Below are 20,821 nucleotides of genomic sequence, written 5' to 3'. Positions count from 1 at the left end.
GTCTGCAACGCATAGAAGAAATCAGTGACTTTTGTCAAGAACTTCGTTACTTTTGATGCGATCGTTTTCAAACTAACTTTGATTAGGTTAATATATGTGTTAATGACAGTTCCGAATTTTATAAAGATCGGATGACTCTATAATTTAGCTCCCAAGGGTTCCTATTGGTAGAAAACAGCAACTTTGTTCGATGTCTTCGTTATTTCCTATGCCACACTTTCGCAAGCTTTAGCCTTTTTCGATAGAAAGTTGTTCCACATTGACTATGGGTATAGGTAAGGAAAGAGTTATTCCTCAAACACCGATTAACCTCACATCCTTAGTTAGCATTTCCGTGAAAAGACCGATATTCCACTTAGCAAGTGGAATTTGCATTAATCAAACAATACTTGTAATTCCGTAATTGAATGTTAACTTCACGTCTATCTCCGGAACTCTTGTCCCTTCATTCATTTTAGCCCCTTTTATTTTAGTTTCTTTTGAAAAATTAATTAAAACATATGCTCATCAGTTTGTATCATAAATCTAAATCAGATTCAATTTGTGCGTAAAACTGTTTGATATCACTACACAGAGAGAGAGAGAGATAGACAAAGAGAGAGGGAACGCGACGAATGAGGGGAATAAGTGGAGAGACTCCATGTCAATTAGTCGCTGAATCTCATCCTTGGCTCATTAAAATGCCGTCGCCAAAATGCAACTACCACAGAAGAGAGAAAAAAATGAGAAGAAGAGGAAATCCATCCGAACCATCGATGCGTTGAGGTGGCAACACAATAAACACAAGAATGTTTTCCATTTCTCTCCCCCCCCTCTTCACCGCTTTCGACTGTCAACTAGAGCTGACTGGCTGCTGTCTCCAACTTGGCTGACTTGGCTGACTGACTGCCTCTGGCCCTATCTGGTAGTTGTGGCCCAAAAAAAAAGAAAAAAAAAGTAATTACAGCAAATTAATTGCTTAATGCTGTCAGGGTCTACATTGTCTGCTAATTTTTCACCAATTGCAAAAGTTTTCTCCCCATTTAATTGCCTCCATCATCAGCAGCAGCACATGGAATCACTGAAAATTGATTGTACAAATAAACTACCTACCATATATACATATGTATATATTTCTTCGATTTCTTCGAGGTGGAAAACCCACACGGAAATCAACTTCCCATTCGTGAATGCTCCAGTTTTTTGTCATACTTATGATTTAAGTTGCATGTTTTGTAAAAATCTAATTTGATAATTGGTTGTAATTTATGAGTTTTGTCTGGCTGCTTGCTTAAAACACACATAAAAATTGTACACCCAGAAATCTCCTGATGATCACGATGATCATGATGTTTCTCAGAACTGAGAAACGCACACATTAAATTAATAATATGCACTTCTCCAGTTTTCTTTCCTTCTCTTTCTGGTTTTTGTTCCTCTTTTAATTATTATTTATATCTGTCAGTTTTATAAGAGGCGTTGGTTGGCTTTGCCTCTGCCTCTGCCTCTGCCTCTGCCTTTTGGGTGTTAAATGTCTTTTAGGGAGTTCTTAATAATATTTTGTTTTTTTTTTGTCTTTTGGTTTGGTTTTTTTATGAATGAAATTGAAGGCAGAAGGCGTTCGTTAATGAGACTTCTGCTATAGATAAAATGTAATTCGAGTACAAATATCTATTGAATGAGGTAAACTAAGAGTCTAATACTTTATTAACTTTCATATATGAAGTACTAATCAAGGAATTAAATATAAATATAAATATTTATACACAAGGTTGTAAAACATATCATCTTTCATTAGCTCTTAATTGTAGTTGAATTAATTTACAAAAATGCAAATTAAACATAATTTTCAAATGTATTCAAAAGATAACTTCCTTATACTTAAATTAAAACCCATAAGAAATTATCCGTCAAAAAGTGCAATGCATATTTAATTAAATCCTTTGCCACTTGATCATTTTAAAAAGACTACCTTATCCAGGGCTATAAAATGGTGAAACTTTCTAATTACTACTTTCTAATCTACCAACAGCAGACTTTTCAGCAGACTTACATATGTATATGTGGGTTAGAGGGGGTCAGTTTATAGGGAGCAAAAGGAATTCTAAGACTTATTCACCACGAGATCAAATGTCTGAAATGAATTCTTAGCTCGAGAGCGAAGCCAAATGTTTCGGATTGAGGTATTTAGTAGAAGTAAAATATGTTTCAATATTTTAAACAAGCAAATTAGAGGTAATTTTCATTGGTACCACGCCCCCTTACACCTCTTTGAGATCTACAACTCTATAACTTCTCACAGGGTGAAATATATGTATGTTTGAAATAGACTAATAATGACATACTTGGTTTTTGAAAAAAAGGCAGCCAAAAGTATACTATAGACAGTAAAAATAGTTATAATATAATAAAAAAAATAGCTCTTTTTTGCAAAAATTACTTTCTTACCAATTTGTTAGACGCATAAGATTCCCATAATTCTTCAAAATTATAAAGCAGAAAGTTCTTGGAATCCCTATAATGTTATAGGACTTTTTGGTCCAAATTTTACTCATGATAGAACCAAATCCAAAATGTAAGAACAAAGAAATAACTCTTTGATATTTTGTTAATTAGTTTTAAGTCATACCAAATAAATGTTTACATTATGCAATAAAATATTGCAAAAGTGGTCATTTCGAGAAATTTTAACGCATTTTTCCGAAGTCCTAACGTCATGAACAAAAATTAAGTACAGGGCCATGATCAGCACCCCGCTATTACTATGGGAGACCTATTAAAATCAAAACACTTTTCCATGACCTCAAAAATGTCGACCTGTGTTACCAATGCCTGCTTAGAGTGTAAGACGTTTAATTTTCGTATATTTTTTAATCCTTATTAAGTGTTTAAATTTTCAACCTTATGTAAAAATACAAAAAAAAAAAAAACTTTAACACAAAACTTAGGGCTTCTATGAGCGGGCTGGGAATTCATTTTAGACTACTTATATGGTTTCTTGGTGAAGAATTCTAAAAATTTTTCGTAGAATCCAAATCTATAGGACGATTTGTACGACAAATTCGATTACATTTCAAAACTTGTCGATGAGCAATATTTGCTTGAATGATTATTTGTTATCCATAGTAAATTCCACAATTTTCTTACGTTTCCAAAAACGAATTCTTCGTCTGCTTGTTACACAATATGCGTTGCATACTTTAGGGGTACAAATTCGCCCATATTGAAACCCTAGATCCCTTTTATGACTTAACTTGGGACACAAAAAGAAACATTTGATATAGTTAGATGTTGTCGACCTTGTATCATAAGTGCTACGAATCCTTTTTGATCTTTTTTGTAGGTAAAATTTTAGTGTCTCCAGGAAATCGGATTTACTTAACGGATCCAGAGCTACAGTCGTGGAGAGCTACAGTGGTTGCAAAGTGTTCGGAACATTCAGTTTGCGTCTCTTAATTTTGATTTATTTATCAAAATAATGTATTGTCTCTATGACTTTTCCAGATCTAATACTAACAGATCGGATGTTAGTCAATAAGGACTGAAATCAGGCAGGAATGAATATGGCCTGTTTTGTAAGGGACACCTAATCTAATTATGTTTAGATTTTAACACCTTAATTATCCTTAATGAAATTAGTTTAGTTTGCATTTGAACGTGAAAGCATTTTCACAAACCAGATTTAAAATAATTATAATTTCAAATGAAACTAAATGACCCGTATCACGCCTTTATTGAGTCCTTAACTCTATTTATTCTTCATATAAGACTCAATTTTCAATTGGGACTTGAAATGTGAACCAAAATTAGTCAGATCACACCAATTAGCCGCCCTCAAGGCGGCTGCAAACAAACAAACTCCAGAGAAATGAATCAACCACAAGACGAAAAGAGTTCAATGATCCAAATGAAATAAAAGGACTAAAACACAAATGAGAATGTTACCTTTTGGGGCAATCTGAGGTAATTGGAGATCCCAGAGATTGGGAATGTGAGACCAAAATGGCGTGGGAGTGTCAAAACTAAACCAAAAAAAAATATACAGATGTTATGCTCTACTCCTTAGTAAGATCGATTTCTCCAGCTTGACTTTGACTTGTATCATTAGTAAAATGCGTTGACAAAAAAAGGGACGACTCCAGCAAAATAAAAAACACACACATACACACGCACATACATTCATACACGCGACTGACTCTCCAGGCGTTCAGGAGGATGGACTCGGTGATTTATAGTGCGTGCGCCTGACAAACACTTGAGACGACATTGAGGGAAAGTGTGTGGTGTTTGGGGCAGTGCAGTGCAGTGAAGTGAAGTGATGATTTATAATGAAGATGCATTCATGGTTATTAATTAGATGCATCTTCTTCTGACACCGTTCCACACCATTTACCGTTAAATGCGAGAAGAAAAACAAACCATGGAAAATGTGATCAAATCTTATATAATATCGAATCAAAAATAAATTTTGGTATCTTCATATATGATTCTGCAACAAATTGTTAATTGATGAGAAATGCCAAGTGCCAAGTCTGTCTACAGCTCAGTGATTTTTCGACTTGGTTCTCGTCCTGTGGCAGCGGAATTTAAAATATGGCAAGCAATAGTCGAATATTCATTAAGTGCAATTATGAAAATTAAGTTGTCATTTTGATTTGAATTCTGAGCCACATTCCCCACACTATAGTTCTATAGATCTCTGTGTGTGTGTGTGTGTGTACACCCAGATACACCCAGTCAGAGTGTTTATACTCATTAAATTAAATCAAAATGACAGCCACAGCCCGTCCTAAATGGGCCTGACTGAGTCTAAAAACGAGGGGAAGATTCTGTCTCCCTCTCTCTACCATTTCCATACTAATTAACGTATTTTCACAATATTTTGTTTCAAATTGTGCATAAATGCAAAATGCTAAAAACACCCTGTACCACAAGATTTTCAATTTTTCTTATTTTACTTTTTGGTTTTTGTTTTTTGGTTTTTTTTTTTTCTTTGGCTCTGATCCAATTTAAAAAACTACCAAAAAGATTTTACGGCAAATCATTTCTCATCGTTGCCATCGTTTCCATTCGTCTATTGAATCTTGTTCCCTTTTAGTTTTTCAGCTTTGCTTTTTCCCTCTCGACTCTTGGCCAACTGAGTTATGTGTTAATAATTTCGAATTAATGAACGTTTTATATGGCCAAAGATTTGTGTGGTTCTTACCCCGTTCAACTGTGTTCAGGTTTTTTCGTTTGGCAAATTAACCCGAATATAAAACTTTCTAGATAGGTGAACAAAAATATTATCCATTATTTCTTCCAATTAAGAATATAAAACTTACCATTGCGAATAACAAAAAATTATGAGTAATAAATTACATTTTAATATTTGCCTGTCAAAATTTTAGTGGACAGCTCAGAGGTTGGTTGAAGAAGTGAGTAGTCCCCATTTTGGCCTCTTTTGGATCTGCTAATCTTGCAAATTAAATGTAATTAAAAAGTTTTGACATTTTGTGACCCATTACACATCATTTAACCAATTAACCTACTCCATATCAAGAGAATTTTCCAACCTGAGCAGGAATTTTCCCTCTATGGCCATATCAACTAAAAGATAATTTCAGTGGTCACACGTCCATTTCAAACTAGGACCATACTTAATGCAAATATTTTATGACTACGAGCATATAAATCTTTAAAATGTGACATTTTTACAACATGAAGAAAAGTAAATGGAAATTTTACCTAATAATATGAATAATAATGCATACAATCCATTTAAGGATGGGCTGTGGTCTACTCCCTGTTCCTGGAATCGGTTTATTTAACTAAATTGGAAAATCTTGCCCATTTACGCCTCAACCGCCAATTCATTGGTCGGATCACTGTGTCTACCATGCCTGTGGGTTAAGGACCCCAACATGATAAAAATATAAGCGATAACCATTGACCCAACGCTTTAAAGATATTGAACCGATTCGTTCTAACCATTCCATCCACCAGTTTAGTGCCTTGGAGATTCGGTTTAATCATTCGAATATACACAAATATTTGATTTATCAAAACTTCAAGCAATTGCAATCACAAATATTATACACTTTTGTATACTTTTATATAATTTCTGTAGTATTATAGTTGATAATTTCATATTCAAGTCCACTTTTTATACACATTATATACAAACAACAACAATATTCCATAGAGTAAGCAATTTTTATTAAGACAGCATTTAAAGTGAACGGTTTGTCTGTAAACTAATGTCAAGTAGGTCAAAATATTATCATTTAATCACTCCTTTTACGCTAAAACCAGTTGTGAATCACAAAGAAGAGAAATAAAATAGCAAATTAAAGCTTACATCAACAAACTCTATACTTTATTGATATCCTGCTTATCTTTTGTGCCGCCTTAACATAACCACAAGGATCTGGGATCAGACATTTAATAAAACTCTCTAAATAATATAATTTACCTATTAAAAGCTAAAGAAAACAGTATGAAATCGTTGAAAAGATTTCTAAAACCTTATTAAAACATGTCTAAATTTAAAGTTATTAATCAAAGACAATGTTTTCCACCGATCGTCCATATCTTATAGCTAAGATATAGTCCCTTGATCTTAATCAAAAAATGAGTTCCTCCATCGTGAGGCATATTCCCATTTATATAAGCCTTTTATTGACATCTTTTCTCGAGTTTTATACCTATAATAATCTCTCAAAATTAGTAATAATTTAGGGATAACAAATTTGCACCTTACAATTTTTCGGTTTTTGTGCAAAATTTACACATCTGTAAGTAAATAAATAATAAAATGTATATAAAAATATTTTTACCAAAAAGTAAATATGCAATGATTTATAATATTAAGCGTTTTGTTAGTTAAGTAAGTCAGTTTTAGTAGCTTTAGTCTGAAAATTTTTTTCGTCAGGCGGTTAAGACCAATCAGCTGAAGCTCTATATCTTTGTCTGGTTCTCCGATTTACTTCAAATTTTCACATCACATTCTTGAAATGCTAAAGACTTAAACCTTACCTTAGGAAAAAATAATCTTATCGAGCTTCTTTTTACCCTGTGATTGATCTATTTCAAAAGAAGAAAAATGTTGATGGTATCTCAAATTTCATATTTTTTATCAAAAAGCAAGATACTACTCCTTAATGTGCTCCAGCTTGTGTACCTATTGTCAAAGTTATACAAGTTCTCTTTAAATTATAAATTAACTAAATGGATTTCCGAATTTTCAATACGATCTTAAAAGATCGCACTACATACTTTCACATTGCATTGGGACACTCTTAATTGAGGAAGCAATCATCTAAGAAGCTGAAAACTATTTAACCTTGCGCAATGTTATTATCACTATATAAAAGGCATATAATAATAAATTTATAAATTTATTTCTTTAAACCACATCATAAACACATTTTCCGATAATTTCAAAAAAACGTGCCCCAATATTTTCACCCCTCATTCATTAATCATTTGGTATGATAAATATGTTGGCAAACTTATTAAATATATTTAGCAAAACGCCATCGAAATATTAAATAGCTCTACTTGTAGACAATTAGCCAAAAATTATGACTTTTAATCATAGCCGACAGAAACGTAGGCCACACCCCACATACACACACACACACACACGCACACCAAAGATCACCAGCGATGGGGTAGAGAAAAGAAAAGACAGAACTGAACAGATCTTAAAAATAAAACACACATGTTTTGCATACGAGCCAATAGAAAGTGGCCATATGGATATATATGTATATAGATCCCGCCCATTGAGGCAAGATAAGTATCTTGCATCTTGTTAAGGATTCTTGGGCATATTGAAATTAGTTTTTCGAAAACATTCGTCGCGTGCTGTTGTGTTTACTGATCTCTGGCTTCGTTCCAAATCCAATCGAATCGAAACGAAACTAACACGAATTTTATACAAAATGGACTCACAATCTGTTGTCCGTCGGTATCCGCATAGTTTTTCAATTGAACAGATTTTGGCCAAACCCGACACGCGTTCCTCTCGATCATGTTCTCATAGTTTTGAAGTAATCGATGAAACACAACAGCAGCAGCAACAACTACAACATCCACAACCAATACAAAATGACTTGGGTGGATCTAACGTTGATAACGATATCGATGTCTCTGTTTCATCGCGTGTCTCAAGTCCAGCCACCTCAAGTTGCCTAGACGAAGACACTCTGGAGGATACGAAAAGTGACAACGATTTGACTTCGGATGATGGCAATGGTGTGTATCTATAATAAGGTTTTTCCACGAGGAGTTGATATAATGGGAGATAATCATAGAGTAGAGTTGAAGTTAGGGATCAAAATTTGAAAGAGTTAGAAAAATGTTTCATATAAACAATCAGTTTCGTATAGAGTTGGAGGTTTCTGGGGGTTAACACCCATCTATAGATAAGTTTTCAATAAATTTTCAAGCCTTTAAGAGACAATTTTCATGAAGGTTACGCACGAGCCTGTGGACATTATATATTTTCAAAATTTTGTCAAGTAGATCTTGTTTGCTTCCTTCAACATATTTAGAAAAATGAATTTAAAAATGATTTAAATTTGAGTACAAATTGTTAAATGCAATCAACGATCAACGATGGATCCAAAACATTTTTAAGGATTTTTTAAAATTTTTAATCCTTGTACCTTGATCAAGAAACAAGTTTTTTTTAAAGAATTCGATATAGTTTATCGGTTTTTTTCTTAAACTAAAGACTTAAAAAAAATTTAAATTTACTTTTTCCACTTTGTTGGACAGAATTGAAAATTATTGAAATCGTATACTTCTTTAAGTTTGTTTGTTTAAAAATGTTAAAATATTTTGAACATATTTTGAATTTTGAACAAAAGCAGTTTACACGTTATCTACAATTTGAAAATAGGCCTAAATCGGTCTTATTTATGTATATGTATATATTAATTTCTTTAGATTTCCAAGTAAAAGTTGTAATTAGGGCTTTACGATATACACTGGCGGTCATGAAAACCGCACCACTGGCAAAATAATTAGAAATTTATGGCAATCACATGATGGATTTCCAATTAAATAAAAAGGGTTTCTTTCGTTGAAGAATTGTCGATGTACTGGCATCAAAATTTCGTAATTTGCGAGTGATTGCACGGGAAGACAGTTGTTTCTGAGAGTCAATAGCGAAATGGTGTCAAAATATAAGCAATTAGGCCGTGAAAAGAAAGTCGTTATTGACACATTGGTGGAGAAGGGACTGACTTATAGGCCGATTTTCTGAAGAGCCGGAAATTGTGTCATGAAAACGGCCAAGATTCCACAGAGCCAGATGATGCCACGAGGTCCATTATACTGTATACCGTAGAATTTTGATTACCTAATTAAAACGAACTCAAAAATTTTAATCTGCAGTTGGATTCATTCAACGGATTCATTATTGATTAGATCAACAACAAAAAGACCGAAAAGTATTCAAAACTAACTAAAGTCTAGAGTCTACATGATATAGTCGCCCCATCTTATGAAATTTGACTCGATTCCTAATGAGTATATTAAACTAATGATTTTTATACCCTTGCAGAGGGTATTATAAAATTGATCAGATGTTTGTAACGCACAGAAGGAGACGTTTCCGACCCCATAAAGTATATATATTCTTGATCAGCGTGAGAGCTGAGTTGATATAGCCATGTCCGTCTGTCCGTCCGTCTGTGCGTACGCATTTTACTCAGCCGTCTTAAGAGCTGCCGGGCTGAAATTTTTTTTCGGTGGTTTTTATTACCCGGCAAAAATAAAGTATGAAAACCATAAGGATCGGACAACTATATCATATAGCTCTAGAAGAACTAGAAGAAACATTTTCATAAAAATCGAGTATGCTATGAAATTTACATATGTGATAATATGAGAGTAAAATTGTTTTGTTTGTATATTGATGAATTGAGTTGCAGAAAACAAATTTTGAACATGTAAAATTATTATTACCAAGGACTGCAAGGGTATACAAACTTCGGCATAGCCGATGTTAGCTCCTTTGATTTTTATACCCTTGCAAAAAGGGTATATTAATTTTGGTCAGAAGTGTGCAACGCATAGAACGAAGCATCTCCGACCATACAAAGTATATATATTCTTGATCAGCACGACGAGACGAGTTCAACTAGCCATGTCCGTCCGTCCGTCCGTCCGTCTGGATCAACGCAAACTCCTCCTAGGCCGTAAGAGCTACAGAGCTGAAATTTTGCACGTAGGCTTGTATATACTGCAGGCGTTGTATATCTCGGATTCAGCCGGATCGGACCACTATATCATATAGCTCCCATACAAACCCCAAAGTCACGAACAGTGACTTTTCTCAATAACTTCGTTATTTTCTATGCTATTATCGTGAAACTTAATATTAGAGAGTTTACTACGCCTATAAGCGACTATGCCAAATTTGATCAAGATCGGGTGACTATATCATATAGCTCCCATAGGAACGATCGGTGGAAAACAGTGACTTTGATCAATATCTTCGTTATTTCCTATGATTGTAGGCCTTTCTTTCGCAAGCATAAGCCTTTTTAGATAAAACGTTCTTCCACATTGATGGCTAATAGGTAAGGATAGAGTTACCAAAAAAGTTGCAAGGGTATACAAACTTTGACGCGGTCGAAGTTAGCCCCGGCCCTCTGGTTTGATCTAAACTACCCTTAAATTACTTTAAATTGATATTGATATTGAAGTACAATAAACTTGAAATTATTATTATATTCGAATGTTCGCTTTTATGATAAACTGATAATATTATCAGTTTATTTCAGATATATATCTGAAAGCGTAAAAAAACTTTGATAATGAAATCTGTACAATTCAATATCCAAATTGAAGAAATTGAAGGTATTTCTTTATATTTAAGATCTAGACTCAATTATAACAAACAAACTAAAAGTCATTTGGTTTTGGAAATATTATTCAATCTAATCTGAAATAGAGATGAAAACTATATGGAGTTGGAAAACTTCTCAGTAAAGAAACGAAAGAGATAAAAGATTCACATAGTAAAAGCTAAAATTAATGCAGAAGTTTGTTTTTAAATAGAATATAAAAAATTGAAACTAATAACTCAACTCAAATGGCTTTTTAGAGCAGATATACCTTAATATATATATTTGTATTAGTTAAATATTTACAAATTATGGATACTTTTCCTTCAATTGCCACTGATGTTTACGGTTGAGTGATCTTGTCTGTCATTCGTGAAATTTAAAAAAAAAAAAAAAGTAAAAAAAATAAAAACAAGATATAATAAGAAATAATGAAGCTTTGAATGGATGTCACAGAGCGAGCTAATGATGCAAATGTCAAAAGGAACTACACAAAGAAATCTTGAGGGAATCTATTAGAGGTGATGCAGTGAGAGAGAGAGAGGATGGAGGCCGGGTGGGGGGTTTGGCAATTTATATGGCAATTTGTTTGCGGTCAAGCAAAAAGAATGTTTTTAGTCAAATGACCAATTAGATTTCAAGTTAAATGAATTGATGCACACGAACAAAAACAAAAACCATTTCAAAAGCACAGCCAAAAAATTTTAATTTAAATTTAGAGATCAGCAAACGAACAATTTGCTGTCGGTAGCAATTAATGTCGATAAGCCACTTATTTTTGTTGTTATTCTGTTTGCAGCTCTTCAGGATGATCGAAAGAAACGCCCTCGAACTGCATTCTCAGCATCTCAGATCAAGGCATTGGAAACGGAATTCGAACGTGGCAAATATTTATCGGTGGCCAAGAGAACGGCACTGGCAAAGCAATTGCAATTGACGGAGACACAAATTAAGATCTGGTTCCAGAATCGTCGCACCAAATGGAAACGTAAATACACATCCGATGTGGAGACGTTGGCCTCCCATTACTATGCCCAACTGGGCATTGGAGGTCTGGCCAGGCCCATGGTTGTGGGTGATAGACTTTGGCTATTCAGTCAAACGCCGGCGGGACCAACACCCATACAATCTATTATGTTGAATGGTGGTGGAACTGCTGCACCCATGGCAACATCACATAGTCCCGCGATTACTGGACCCATGCGTCCATATCAACCGAACGCGAGTGTTATGGAAAGTGCCCGCAATTCGATATTGGCTCGTGGTCAACCTTTGAATTTTGCCATGCCCTTTGCCGCTGGAATGTCGGCGAAGACACGTTGCAAATCCTATGTGGATTATCCAGGAATGCAACCACTTCACAGCCATCCAAGTGAGGCATACTTGCAGTTGAAATATGCCAGTCTACCACTGGAAACGGAAACCGAGTCATCATCATCATCATCCAATGGCCTGGCCGAACTGGAACGTGTTTTTGGCGATAGTAATGCAAATTTCCTTAAGCCAATCTCTGGAAGTTCCATTAACTCCTATCGTGACCATTTGTCCAATGGCCAACAACAGCAACAACACTCAGAATCTGAAAGCAGTGACATTGATTGCGAACATCTTGACGAAGACGAATAATTAAATACAATTAATTTTATATAATTTATTATTATTATATATATATATATATATCTGTATATTATACACACACACAAAAAATATGTTTATATAAATATTTGTTAAATGTGTGGGAGTGGGAGGAGTTTCGGGGGGCGGGGTGTATTTATATATATAACTAGGTTTGAGAGAGTGGCACAAATAGTTTAGGATCTCCATTTCTACTATATTACATTGTTGGTTTGGGTAGACTTTTTTCTTTCTTTTTTTCTTTAGTCATAAATTAAATTGTTCAAAAATCACAATGACTTCTTTTTTTTTAGTTTTTTTTTTGTGTTTTTAGATTCCAATTCGAGCTGCAATGTCAAAACTTAGTGTAATTAAACTTAACTTAAATTCAAATGATAAACAAAAAAAAACCCAAGGAAGAAAGAGATTCTATTAACATAAAACATTTGTGACTTATTTACATTAGTGGAGACTCTTTGTTTCAATTATCATTATGCAGGAGATTCCTTAGTTCCAACTTAAATTAATATAACAAATTAATTATAGTATATGTCTAATATATGTAGGACTATTTTTTGGTATTGCATTTCCTTGCTACGCTTCAAATTTTGTGATGTTAGCTCCAGGATAAATCATAGCCCTTCCAATTGGCATTCGGTGCCAAATGAACTCGTCGTTTGTTATAATAGAATGATACAATTCCATGATAGGCAGTGCGTGGTACACCACTCTGGAAAATTATAAAATAAAATATAGAGAAGGCATTCAAAGTGATATGTTTGATAATAATTTAAAGAGATTTCAAGAAATATTTTAATTTTTAGACCTTTGAACCTTTCATTGAGCTGTTTGCAGATGTTTCATTCTTCTAATGAATAGGCAATTAGCATTACCTTATCTCTCAAAATCTCTCAAAATAAACAACTCGCTTGGTTCTTCCTCATTGTCATAATCTGCCTGTATTAGTTTTCAGTGTAATCCTATACACTTTATAAAATTGGTAATGGAAAACTATTTCAAAAAAATCATTTCAAGTGCAAAAAATTCAATAGACACGTCATTAACAAGCAAATTTGTTTTTATGCATTCTCGAGGCAATTGAGTTGGCAGCATTTGTAGAAACAAATATATAGTGTCTTGCTCCATATCGCAACTGGTTGCTAATCAGAAAATAAACACAGCTTTCGAAGTAACCGTGAATAATAAAATTCGTTTCTTGTCGATGTCTTGTTAGTTTTGTGCTCAATTGTTGAAACTATAAATAGCTAAATTCTAAATACATATGTTAAATAATGGCTAATTTGAAAACGATCCCTTTGAGCAGAAAAGTATGCCACTACAGACAAAGAAGAGTATGGGCAGCACGAAACCATATGGTGATCCTTGATCCTAACCGTTCAAAAACTCTAGATCCTGACGTTTTTTTATCAAACACAGGTACTAGCTTGGATGTGCGTCGGTCGTATTAATATATATGTATTATTATAGTGGTTAGCTTAAAATGCGGCCTGGAATGAAGTGATTTTGTACGCGGACCTACTCCAAAATAAAAAAAAACTTTCAACTTTCCTTAATAACCCTTTCTTAAACACTTTTACTTTTACGTAGCTATAGATACAAAAAATAAATAAATTTAAAGGCTTTTACTAAAGTCTAACCGTATCTGCCCTCTGGAACATTTCTTATACCCTTTGACATTGTTCTCTTAGCTTGATAAGCTGGAAAATCCCAAAGGTTATTACTAAAATTTTAACTAATCTTTATTAACATAGTAAAATTGGCAAAAACTGCGGTGTGCGAGAAAACCAATGTTAAGACTATTTTTTATTTTTTAAATATTTAATATCTAACACTAGTTTTAGGTTGGTTAATTTACTTTTAAGAAAGTTGTCTAGTTTTTCTCTCTTCAAAACGATATTGCGACTCTATGCAGACTCTTCAGGCTAAAGACTTCAGAGTTATTCTTGGTTGTCTATATATATTTACCTTAAAGTCGTCCATTAGACCCAACAGTCGTGTCATACGTTTATATTGGTCTCTTGTGGTATATTGTATTCGCACTGGTCCATCGGCTGCTATTAAATTGCGTCTCAACTCATCATAGGTGACAATTGGATAGGTATAAACTTGACGAAGAAATGTATTATCATAATTGTCCTAATGAAATACAAAATGTAAAAGTTAATTAACCAATAAGATAAATAATATTATCATTAGTTACCTTTAACAGATAAGTCATATTAATTTTACTAAACCTTACAAAGTCCTCACTGAGCTTAATGTGTTTAAGATATTTGTCAAAAAATAGGCCACTAGAAACAGAGAGATGACATTAATAAACACATCATTCATATAAGAATTAAAATTGTTCCTACTTGGACACGCCAATTTTGCCAAAAGTGCGAGTACGCGAGATTTCTGGTCTGATGCAAGAACGTTCCTTGCGTTGCTGCGGATGACGTATCCAATCATCCCAGAAGCTAAAATAGTGATTAGTTTATAAGCATTAATTTAATGAAAAGATTTCAAGAATTTTCTTCATCACTTACGATTTGGGCCACTTGACACTTAGTTCACTCCACAAATCTCTGGTCAGCATCCAGCCTAAGCCCGGAAAGAAATCAGTTCGATATAGTAATTCGGGCCTGGAAGCATCTACGACCGCTGCTTTGCCATTATCATTCCAGGCGGATACACACCACAGGCTGGAATCTTGTTTGAGCAATTTATGTGTACCCAAGAAGTATTCAAAGAAATCTGGGGCCACGTTCAAATCATCCTCGACAATGATCACAAATTCGAAACCCACTTGAAATGTGGTATTTAAGGCCCAGCCATAATGACGGGCTATCTTATAATAACCTTTGAATTTCTTCTCTTTTGGCAAAACTCTGATATCACTTAAATCGGGTTGCTCTATGAGTGTTAGTTGATTTCCATACGAGAGTATCACCTCCTTAGTGGGCTCATCGCCACAGTCCTAAAAAATGACAGCACAATTTAAAGATTACTTCACAGTGAGATAAAAATTAACCTACTCACCTGTGACACAATAATGGGAAACTGTTCGACACTGGGACGATATTGCACTAGATTGTCCAAACATTTTTTCACCGTAATCCGATTGCAGGAGAATACCAAAATGGGTATAATTGGTTCACCATTCGAGAGATATGTCTTAGTGGGTATTTTTTGAGATTTTGATGGGTTTTCCTCTTTTTGTTCCTGCTGCTGCTGGTCTACCAATTCATTGGATATCTCAGCTGCCACTATGCTAATTCTGGGCGTTGTTAATGATATTTGTTGTTGTGTATGTTCTAAATATTTAATTTTCAAAAATTCTATAACATTTCTATTCAGATTGCGACTTTGTTGACTTTGCTCCCTCGCTAGATTGCCCAAATGAAGCAGGTTTTGCTTTTGAAAATAGGTCATTTGTGTCCCAGTGCTGCGTAGCAATATATAATAGGTGACATAGGTCCACGTAATCAAAAAACCAATCACTAACAGCACTTTGCGGGAACGCATCTTCGAACTGGGCTTATTTCAAAAGGTTGTGGTGGAGTTTAAGGAAATGTGAGATTACTTTTTTTGGTGGTGGGAGATGTTTACGTTCCCGCTTAGCTTTGCTGGCAAGGAATAATAGGAATTGGAGTCGTTGTAGTCCTCCGTTTCGGTGGTCGTGCTGCTGGTCCTGCTGGTGATGTGAACAAAACAATTTGGAAGCCCTTTGACCGTGGCCCTAGGCTAGTTGCAGTAATCATTTTTCCATTTTTAAGCTTTAAGCCATCGCCTCACGTTGTCAACAAATGTGTTCAAGATATTCTAAAGCGAAAAATCACATAAATTTTGTTGCTTTTTTATTTGTCGTGTGTATGTCTCACCTTAAATTGACTTTAGCGTACCGTGAAATTGACACGTTGCTAAATATACGGGGATGGGGGATCGGTTTGTGGGTATATCGGCTAGTCTTCTACTCATTAGCGGTCCAATTGTTTAAATATTCTGTTCTGGACTTGGATATATATTGACTGGCGATTTGTTGATAATGAAGAGCAGTGCAAATCAACAGCTGTGAGAAAAATATCGATAGTCGATGACAGTTATTGCCTGACATTGTACATGTATCTACATCTACATCAACCCACTGCCGCCATCCATTGCTGGATTTAGGCATTAACATGAAAAAAGATGTCGAGCAATAAAATTTCCAATTATTAGTTTGTAATTTAAACCCCTTTCAAAAACACAAATAAAAACATATTTTAGATATTCAGTGTAAAAATTTCATTTGCTTAGAGTAATTCGGACTAAAGCTCATAGAACTTACTAGGTAAACTTACTTACTTAAAGCTAATAAAACAAACTTTATTTTTTTTAAATTTTCTGTTTGGAGGCTGTTCTTTTTACAACTTGCCACTTTGGCTGCCCCAAGAAGAGGGACTCAAAAGAGCGTTAGTGTACCGGTGCTCTTGGGCTTCCTACCATCCGCCTCCACCTGCAAAGGATCAACTCCATCACGATCAAAATGACATTCAAAGGGCAAAATAGTTCGGCAATAATGTATTCGAAGTCTTGTTGTGGCGCTTGTTGACAATTTTATATCTACTCCTTGTTTCATAGCAATTTCATTCCACAATCCTTTCTTGGTGACCTAAAATATAAGCAAATATTTAAAGGTCAACAAGATGAGAGAGATTGTCTTCACTTTACCTCTGCATAACCACCGCCTGCCTTCACATGTTGATACAATTTATATATATCCAGGAGATCGCGTAAAACTTTCGGACATTTGCGTATCGGTGTACCGCGTTGCTTCATATAACCGAATAGGCGATCCAGCCAAGGACCTCTCTCAGGATCATCATCAATTTTGTAAATTCGCAGCAAGTCCGCTTCGCCTGGTGTTAAGCGTGGTTTTTTAGCCATTAATGGAGCCTTGCGACTTTGCCCCACGATTTTCACTCCCGATTTTGGCCTGGGCATCCTTTTGGAAAAATTAATAGCAATATAATTCAAATAATTTGCTTAAAAATAACAGAAAAGTTTGTATTTAGTTGAGTTCACTTTGATTGTATTGCGGTGTGTTGGAAATTTTATTCACCATCACATTACAGAAACAGCTGATTTCACAGCTGTCACAGGCCGCTCAGATTCAAGAGCGTAGCCAGGATTCAAATAAGGGGGGCTAACCTAAGAAATGTTATATTAAATTGAATGATCAAATTTAAACCCTCCTCTGAGCTGCCCATTGGGTGAACTGGTTGTACCTATATAAAGTCAGTTCACAAACGATGATTTTTCAAGATAATCTTAAAGAAAACAGTTTAGAAAAAGAAAAAAGTTCCACTGGAAGCTATCGGTCCTCTTTGCAGATGTTTAAAAATCTTTGGAATAAATATATATTTAATTGTATACTCTGAAAATCGACATCAAAGCCTACAAATATTTTCAGAGATACATTTAAGATTGAAGTCCGTGTGTCTAAAAGCGTGTCTTTAAAAACTATAAAGCTTGAACTTGTTTTCCAATAAGTTTTTCAAATAAATGAGAAACAAATGTATCCCTTATAATTCGATTTTCTCGATAAAGTAAAATTAAACAAATATTCAAATACTTTTTGATAAACAAATTGCCAATTCCAATTTCAAAACTTTTTGGCCTTCCCTCCCGTTATCAAACTGAACTATTCAAAGTTCTAGTGGGCCAGCTAACTGATTTTATCCTTAAAAATTTCTTTGAACTGATATAAATGATTGTCCTATTACGTAGGTTCGAAATCCCGCCAAATTCATAATGACAAATGGAACACAATCTGAAAAATAGAATTTCGGCTTCTTTTGCCTTTTGTCATATTGAAGGCAACAGATTTAAGCTCTATATCTAAACATGGTTGGATTTTCATTGAATTCCTTATTTTGCCTTTCTTGGTGGCGGTTATTACGAATTTGGAGCTATTTCTTACAAATACCCTGGAGAGCCAAAAAGAGCAAAAAATATTTATAAAAATTTTGAAAACTGGTAATTATTACTGGTACTGGAAAGTATTACAAATATTTAAGTATCAGATCATAGAACTAGCAGTATAAATTTACGAACATTTCTAAAGACCCTAGGCTCACTCCTATTTATCTGGCCATATCATAAGTATCTCAACCAATTAAAAATTTATTTTATTTGCCATAAACCCAAAAATATTCCCAAATGATTTTTTTTCGAAAGTCAAAAATATTGAAATGCAGTCACACCATTTCTTGGCGGTTGTTTTAAAATTGAGTCTTATTTAGGTTCAACTGGATAATTAGGCACTTCCAATTCCAAACGCATATGCCTTTGCACTTGACACTCGAGAAACTGAAGCACATTTAGCATTTCGGGCTGATGGCAAATCTCGGCATTCGCATTCTCATACATAATGTCACGTAATTCTTTGAGATATGGACGAGGTGTTTTAATGGCATCATTTCGGTGATTACTGTTTAGCCATCCATAATCCTTGAAATATGAGCCGGTTGATTTACACACAGATGGCAATGGTTTACCGGAGGTCAAGGTAAAGACTGAGAGGATAAACTTTAATCAAAAGAGAAATTTACTTGCAATTTATTAATTTACCATTTTTGTCAAATATTTTCCAATCAACTTCCGAAACTCTGGAATAGTCTGAATCTAGAATCGTTTCCTCAACTCTTTCAGTTGTGGGATTTTCATAGAGATATTGACTTTTTAGTTTTCGTGGAATGCGAAAAGCCTCAGTAAAACAAAGAAAATACACGAATATATAGATCGATTTTCGAAATACTAACATCTTTGACTAAGTATAAATGATGTTTTAGTTTCGGATTGTCTGTTGTTTTTGTTTTTCTTTTTTATTAAGTATATTTCAATTAGTTATCGGTTTTTTGTTTTAGTTATTAATTAATTTAGCTTAATAGTTATACTTAGAAGACTAGTAGGTGCTTAAAATGTTTTCTTTTTACTCTTGTTTCTCTTGTTGGTTTTTTTGTTCTGTTGATCTCTGCCAAGTTTAAATGAAATTATTTAGCTTAAGTTAAGTTACGTTAAGTAAATGGCAGTTATATAAAGATATTACATTAAGGCTGTTTATATATAGTATATATATTAGATATATATTAGTAGGTATTATTATTTCTGTTTTCTGGGTTTATTTATTGCCACTGCACAATTTCTCGCAACCTGATTAACACATTTTTTCTCTTCGCTTCCAGCCATTAATATTTTTTTTTGTTTTTTTAATTGAGATTTACATAAATTTTTCGTTTTTTATTTACACAAGACGCCAACTGAGAGCCAGAATTATGGACGCTATGAGGGCAAATTCTTTGGAACTCGCTCCCGAACTGAAATGGCCCAACTCTCGTTCATCTACCACAAATGCTGGCTCAGAGCTGGCGGCAGCAAAATTATTGCCACGACTATTCCTTGCCAAACGCTGATTGGCCAGCTTCAATTCGCGTAGCTTCTCCTCCAGCTGCAGAACTTCATCTGAAAAAAATATACATTAATATAAGTTATACTATTTAAATATGCCATTCAACCAACAACTCACTCTTATTGACACCTTCGATATCGTTGACCTGCAAGAACATGGCCAATGAAATCTCATAGACCTTGTTGGCCGATTTGATCTCACGTCGGCGTCGACGACCAAAGCCAACCTGATTGTTGGAACACTGAGTGCCCAGACACTTGTCCAGACACACATTCACCGTGGCACGGAATTGCACATACGATGAATCGGGAAATTTGAAAGCCTTAAATTTGGCACTCAAAATATCACCATCAATCGTATTGAAATTCTCAAACAAATATGGATCCACTGTGCAGCTGAAAATTGAAGGGAAACTCAGGTAAGTTTTTGACATTTTTTCAACTTTTCCTTATTTAGACTCACCCTTTGAAAATCAAAGTCTCTGAGGAAGTGTGTGTATCGGTTACATCCAGATAATTTACACCCAAGCCATAAACTGGAGCCGAATCCTCGTCCAAATTAATTTCCATGGTTAATGGAGTGCCCTGACATATAGAAATATGACACGTTTAGAGCAATTTAAATATATTTCAGGTTTTATTCAATTCACTCACCGATTTCACAGTCAAATCTCTGGTAAACTTTTGTCCATCTTGACTCACGCCAATCGATAGACGCGGTTCTGGCGCACGTTTGGTCAGTGAAGTGGTTATCTCTAGATCTCTGTTATAAGGAGAAGTGAATTTAAAAAGATTTTGCTTTAAAAATGTTTAAATCAGGAACCGCAAGCATTGTTAGTTATATTAACTAAATTACATTATAATTAGAGAAAGTAGAAATCTAAAATAATCATTTAACATTATTTTTATGTTTTTCGCTTAAAATTACTCAC

At 34.4% G+C, this 20,821-nt stretch overlaps 4 protein-coding genes and 1 long non-coding RNA gene across 7 annotated transcripts in view; 1 reads left to right on the top strand and 4 right to left on the bottom strand.

The window, feature by feature from the left end:
- lms (lateral muscles scarcer) overlaps positions 1-12,524 on the top strand; it is an 88,582-nt gene extending 76,058 nt beyond the window's left edge. Inside the window, exons 1-2 of one of the 3 annotated variants that reach the window (XM_068288890.1) lie at positions 7,835-8,220; positions 11,623-12,524. In XM_068288890.1, the coding sequence (XP_068144991.1) occupies positions 7,908-8,220; positions 11,623-12,449 (1,140 nt within the window). In that variant the 5' untranslated portion in view covers positions 7,835-7,907 and the 3' untranslated portion in view covers positions 12,450-12,524. Of the gene's footprint in view, positions 1-7,834; positions 8,221-11,622 lie in introns of those variants that run through there. The other 2 variants (XR_011032263.1, XM_068288892.1) reach the window with 2 other exon arrangements.
- On the bottom strand, positions 12,460-16,493 carry Mgat1 (alpha-1,3-mannosyl-glycoprotein 2-beta-N-acetylglucosaminyltransferase). The gene is made up of 7 exons (XM_068288889.1): positions 16,322-16,493; positions 15,480-16,262; positions 14,987-15,417; positions 14,813-14,917; positions 14,659-14,749; positions 14,424-14,594; positions 12,460-13,167 (listed from the first exon to the last, which is right to left on the bottom strand). The coding sequence occupies exons 2-7, from the start codon at positions 15,963-15,965 to the stop codon at positions 13,054-13,056; spliced, it is 1,398 nt and encodes a 465-aa protein (XP_068144990.1). The 5' UTR covers positions 15,966-16,262; positions 16,322-16,493; the 3' UTR covers positions 12,460-13,053.
- A 326-nt stretch (positions 16,494-16,819) lies between these two features.
- Positions 16,820-17,513, bottom strand: LOC137577781 (uncharacterized). The gene is made up of 2 exons (XR_011032482.1): positions 17,151-17,513; positions 16,820-17,091 (listed from the first exon to the last, which is right to left on the bottom strand). It is a non-coding gene; the product is annotated as an uncharacterized lncRNA (long non-coding RNA).
- A 1,167-nt stretch (positions 17,514-18,680) lies between these two features.
- LOC137578266 (uncharacterized) lies at positions 18,681-19,245 on the bottom strand. Its single transcript, XM_068291958.1, has 2 exons — positions 19,053-19,245; positions 18,681-18,997 (listed from the first exon to the last, which is right to left on the bottom strand). Exons 1-2 carry the CDS (start codon positions 19,243-19,245, stop codon positions 18,717-18,719), a joined length of 474 nt encoding a protein of 157 aa, XP_068148059.1. The 3' UTR covers positions 18,681-18,716.
- A 35-nt stretch (positions 19,246-19,280) lies between these two features.
- Positions 19,281-20,821, bottom strand: part of qsm (Zona pelucida superfamily protein qsm) — a 33,756-nt gene continuing 32,215 nt past the window's right edge. The window contains exons 5-8 of the mRNA XM_068290385.1: positions 20,544-20,652; positions 20,353-20,474; positions 20,008-20,285; positions 19,281-19,943 (exon numbers count right to left, since the gene is read on the bottom strand). Coding sequence (XP_068146486.1) covers positions 19,726-19,943; positions 20,008-20,285; positions 20,353-20,474; positions 20,544-20,652 — 727 coding nt within the window. The 3' untranslated portion in view covers positions 19,281-19,725. The remainder of the gene's footprint in view (positions 19,944-20,007; positions 20,286-20,352; positions 20,475-20,543; positions 20,653-20,821) is intronic.

This window comes from Drosophila tropicalis, unplaced genomic scaffold (genome assembly GCF_018151085.1).
Source record: "Drosophila tropicalis isolate 14030-0801.00 unplaced genomic scaffold, ASM1815108v1 contig_593, whole genome shotgun sequence".
Lineage (NCBI taxonomy): Eukaryota > Metazoa > Arthropoda > Insecta > Diptera > Drosophilidae > Drosophila > Drosophila tropicalis.
This window is presented reverse-complemented; position numbering and strand designations above follow the sequence as displayed.

Excerpts from the sequence above, each read along its gene's own strand:
- Mgat1 (XM_068288889.1), bottom strand. The coding sequence starts at position 15,965 with ATGCGTTCCCGCAAAGTGCTGTTAGTGATTGGTTTTTTGATTACGTGG. Across the intron at positions 14,750-14,812 it reads GGCAAAATTGGCGTGTCCAA|TGGCCTATTTTTTGACAAAT; the intron begins GTAGGAACAATT and ends CTCTGTTTCTAG. Across the intron at positions 13,168-14,423 it reads GTCTAATGGACGACTTTAAG|AGTGGTGTACCACGCACTGC; the intron begins GTAAATATATAT and ends ATAATTTTCCAG.
- LOC137578266 (XM_068291958.1), bottom strand. The coding sequence starts at position 19,245 with ATGTTAGTATTTCGAAAATCGATCTATATATTCGTGTATTTTCTTTGT. Across the intron at positions 18,998-19,052 it reads GAAAATATTTGACAAAAATG|TCTTTACCTTGACCTCCGGT; the intron begins GTAAATTAATAA and ends TTATCCTCTCAG.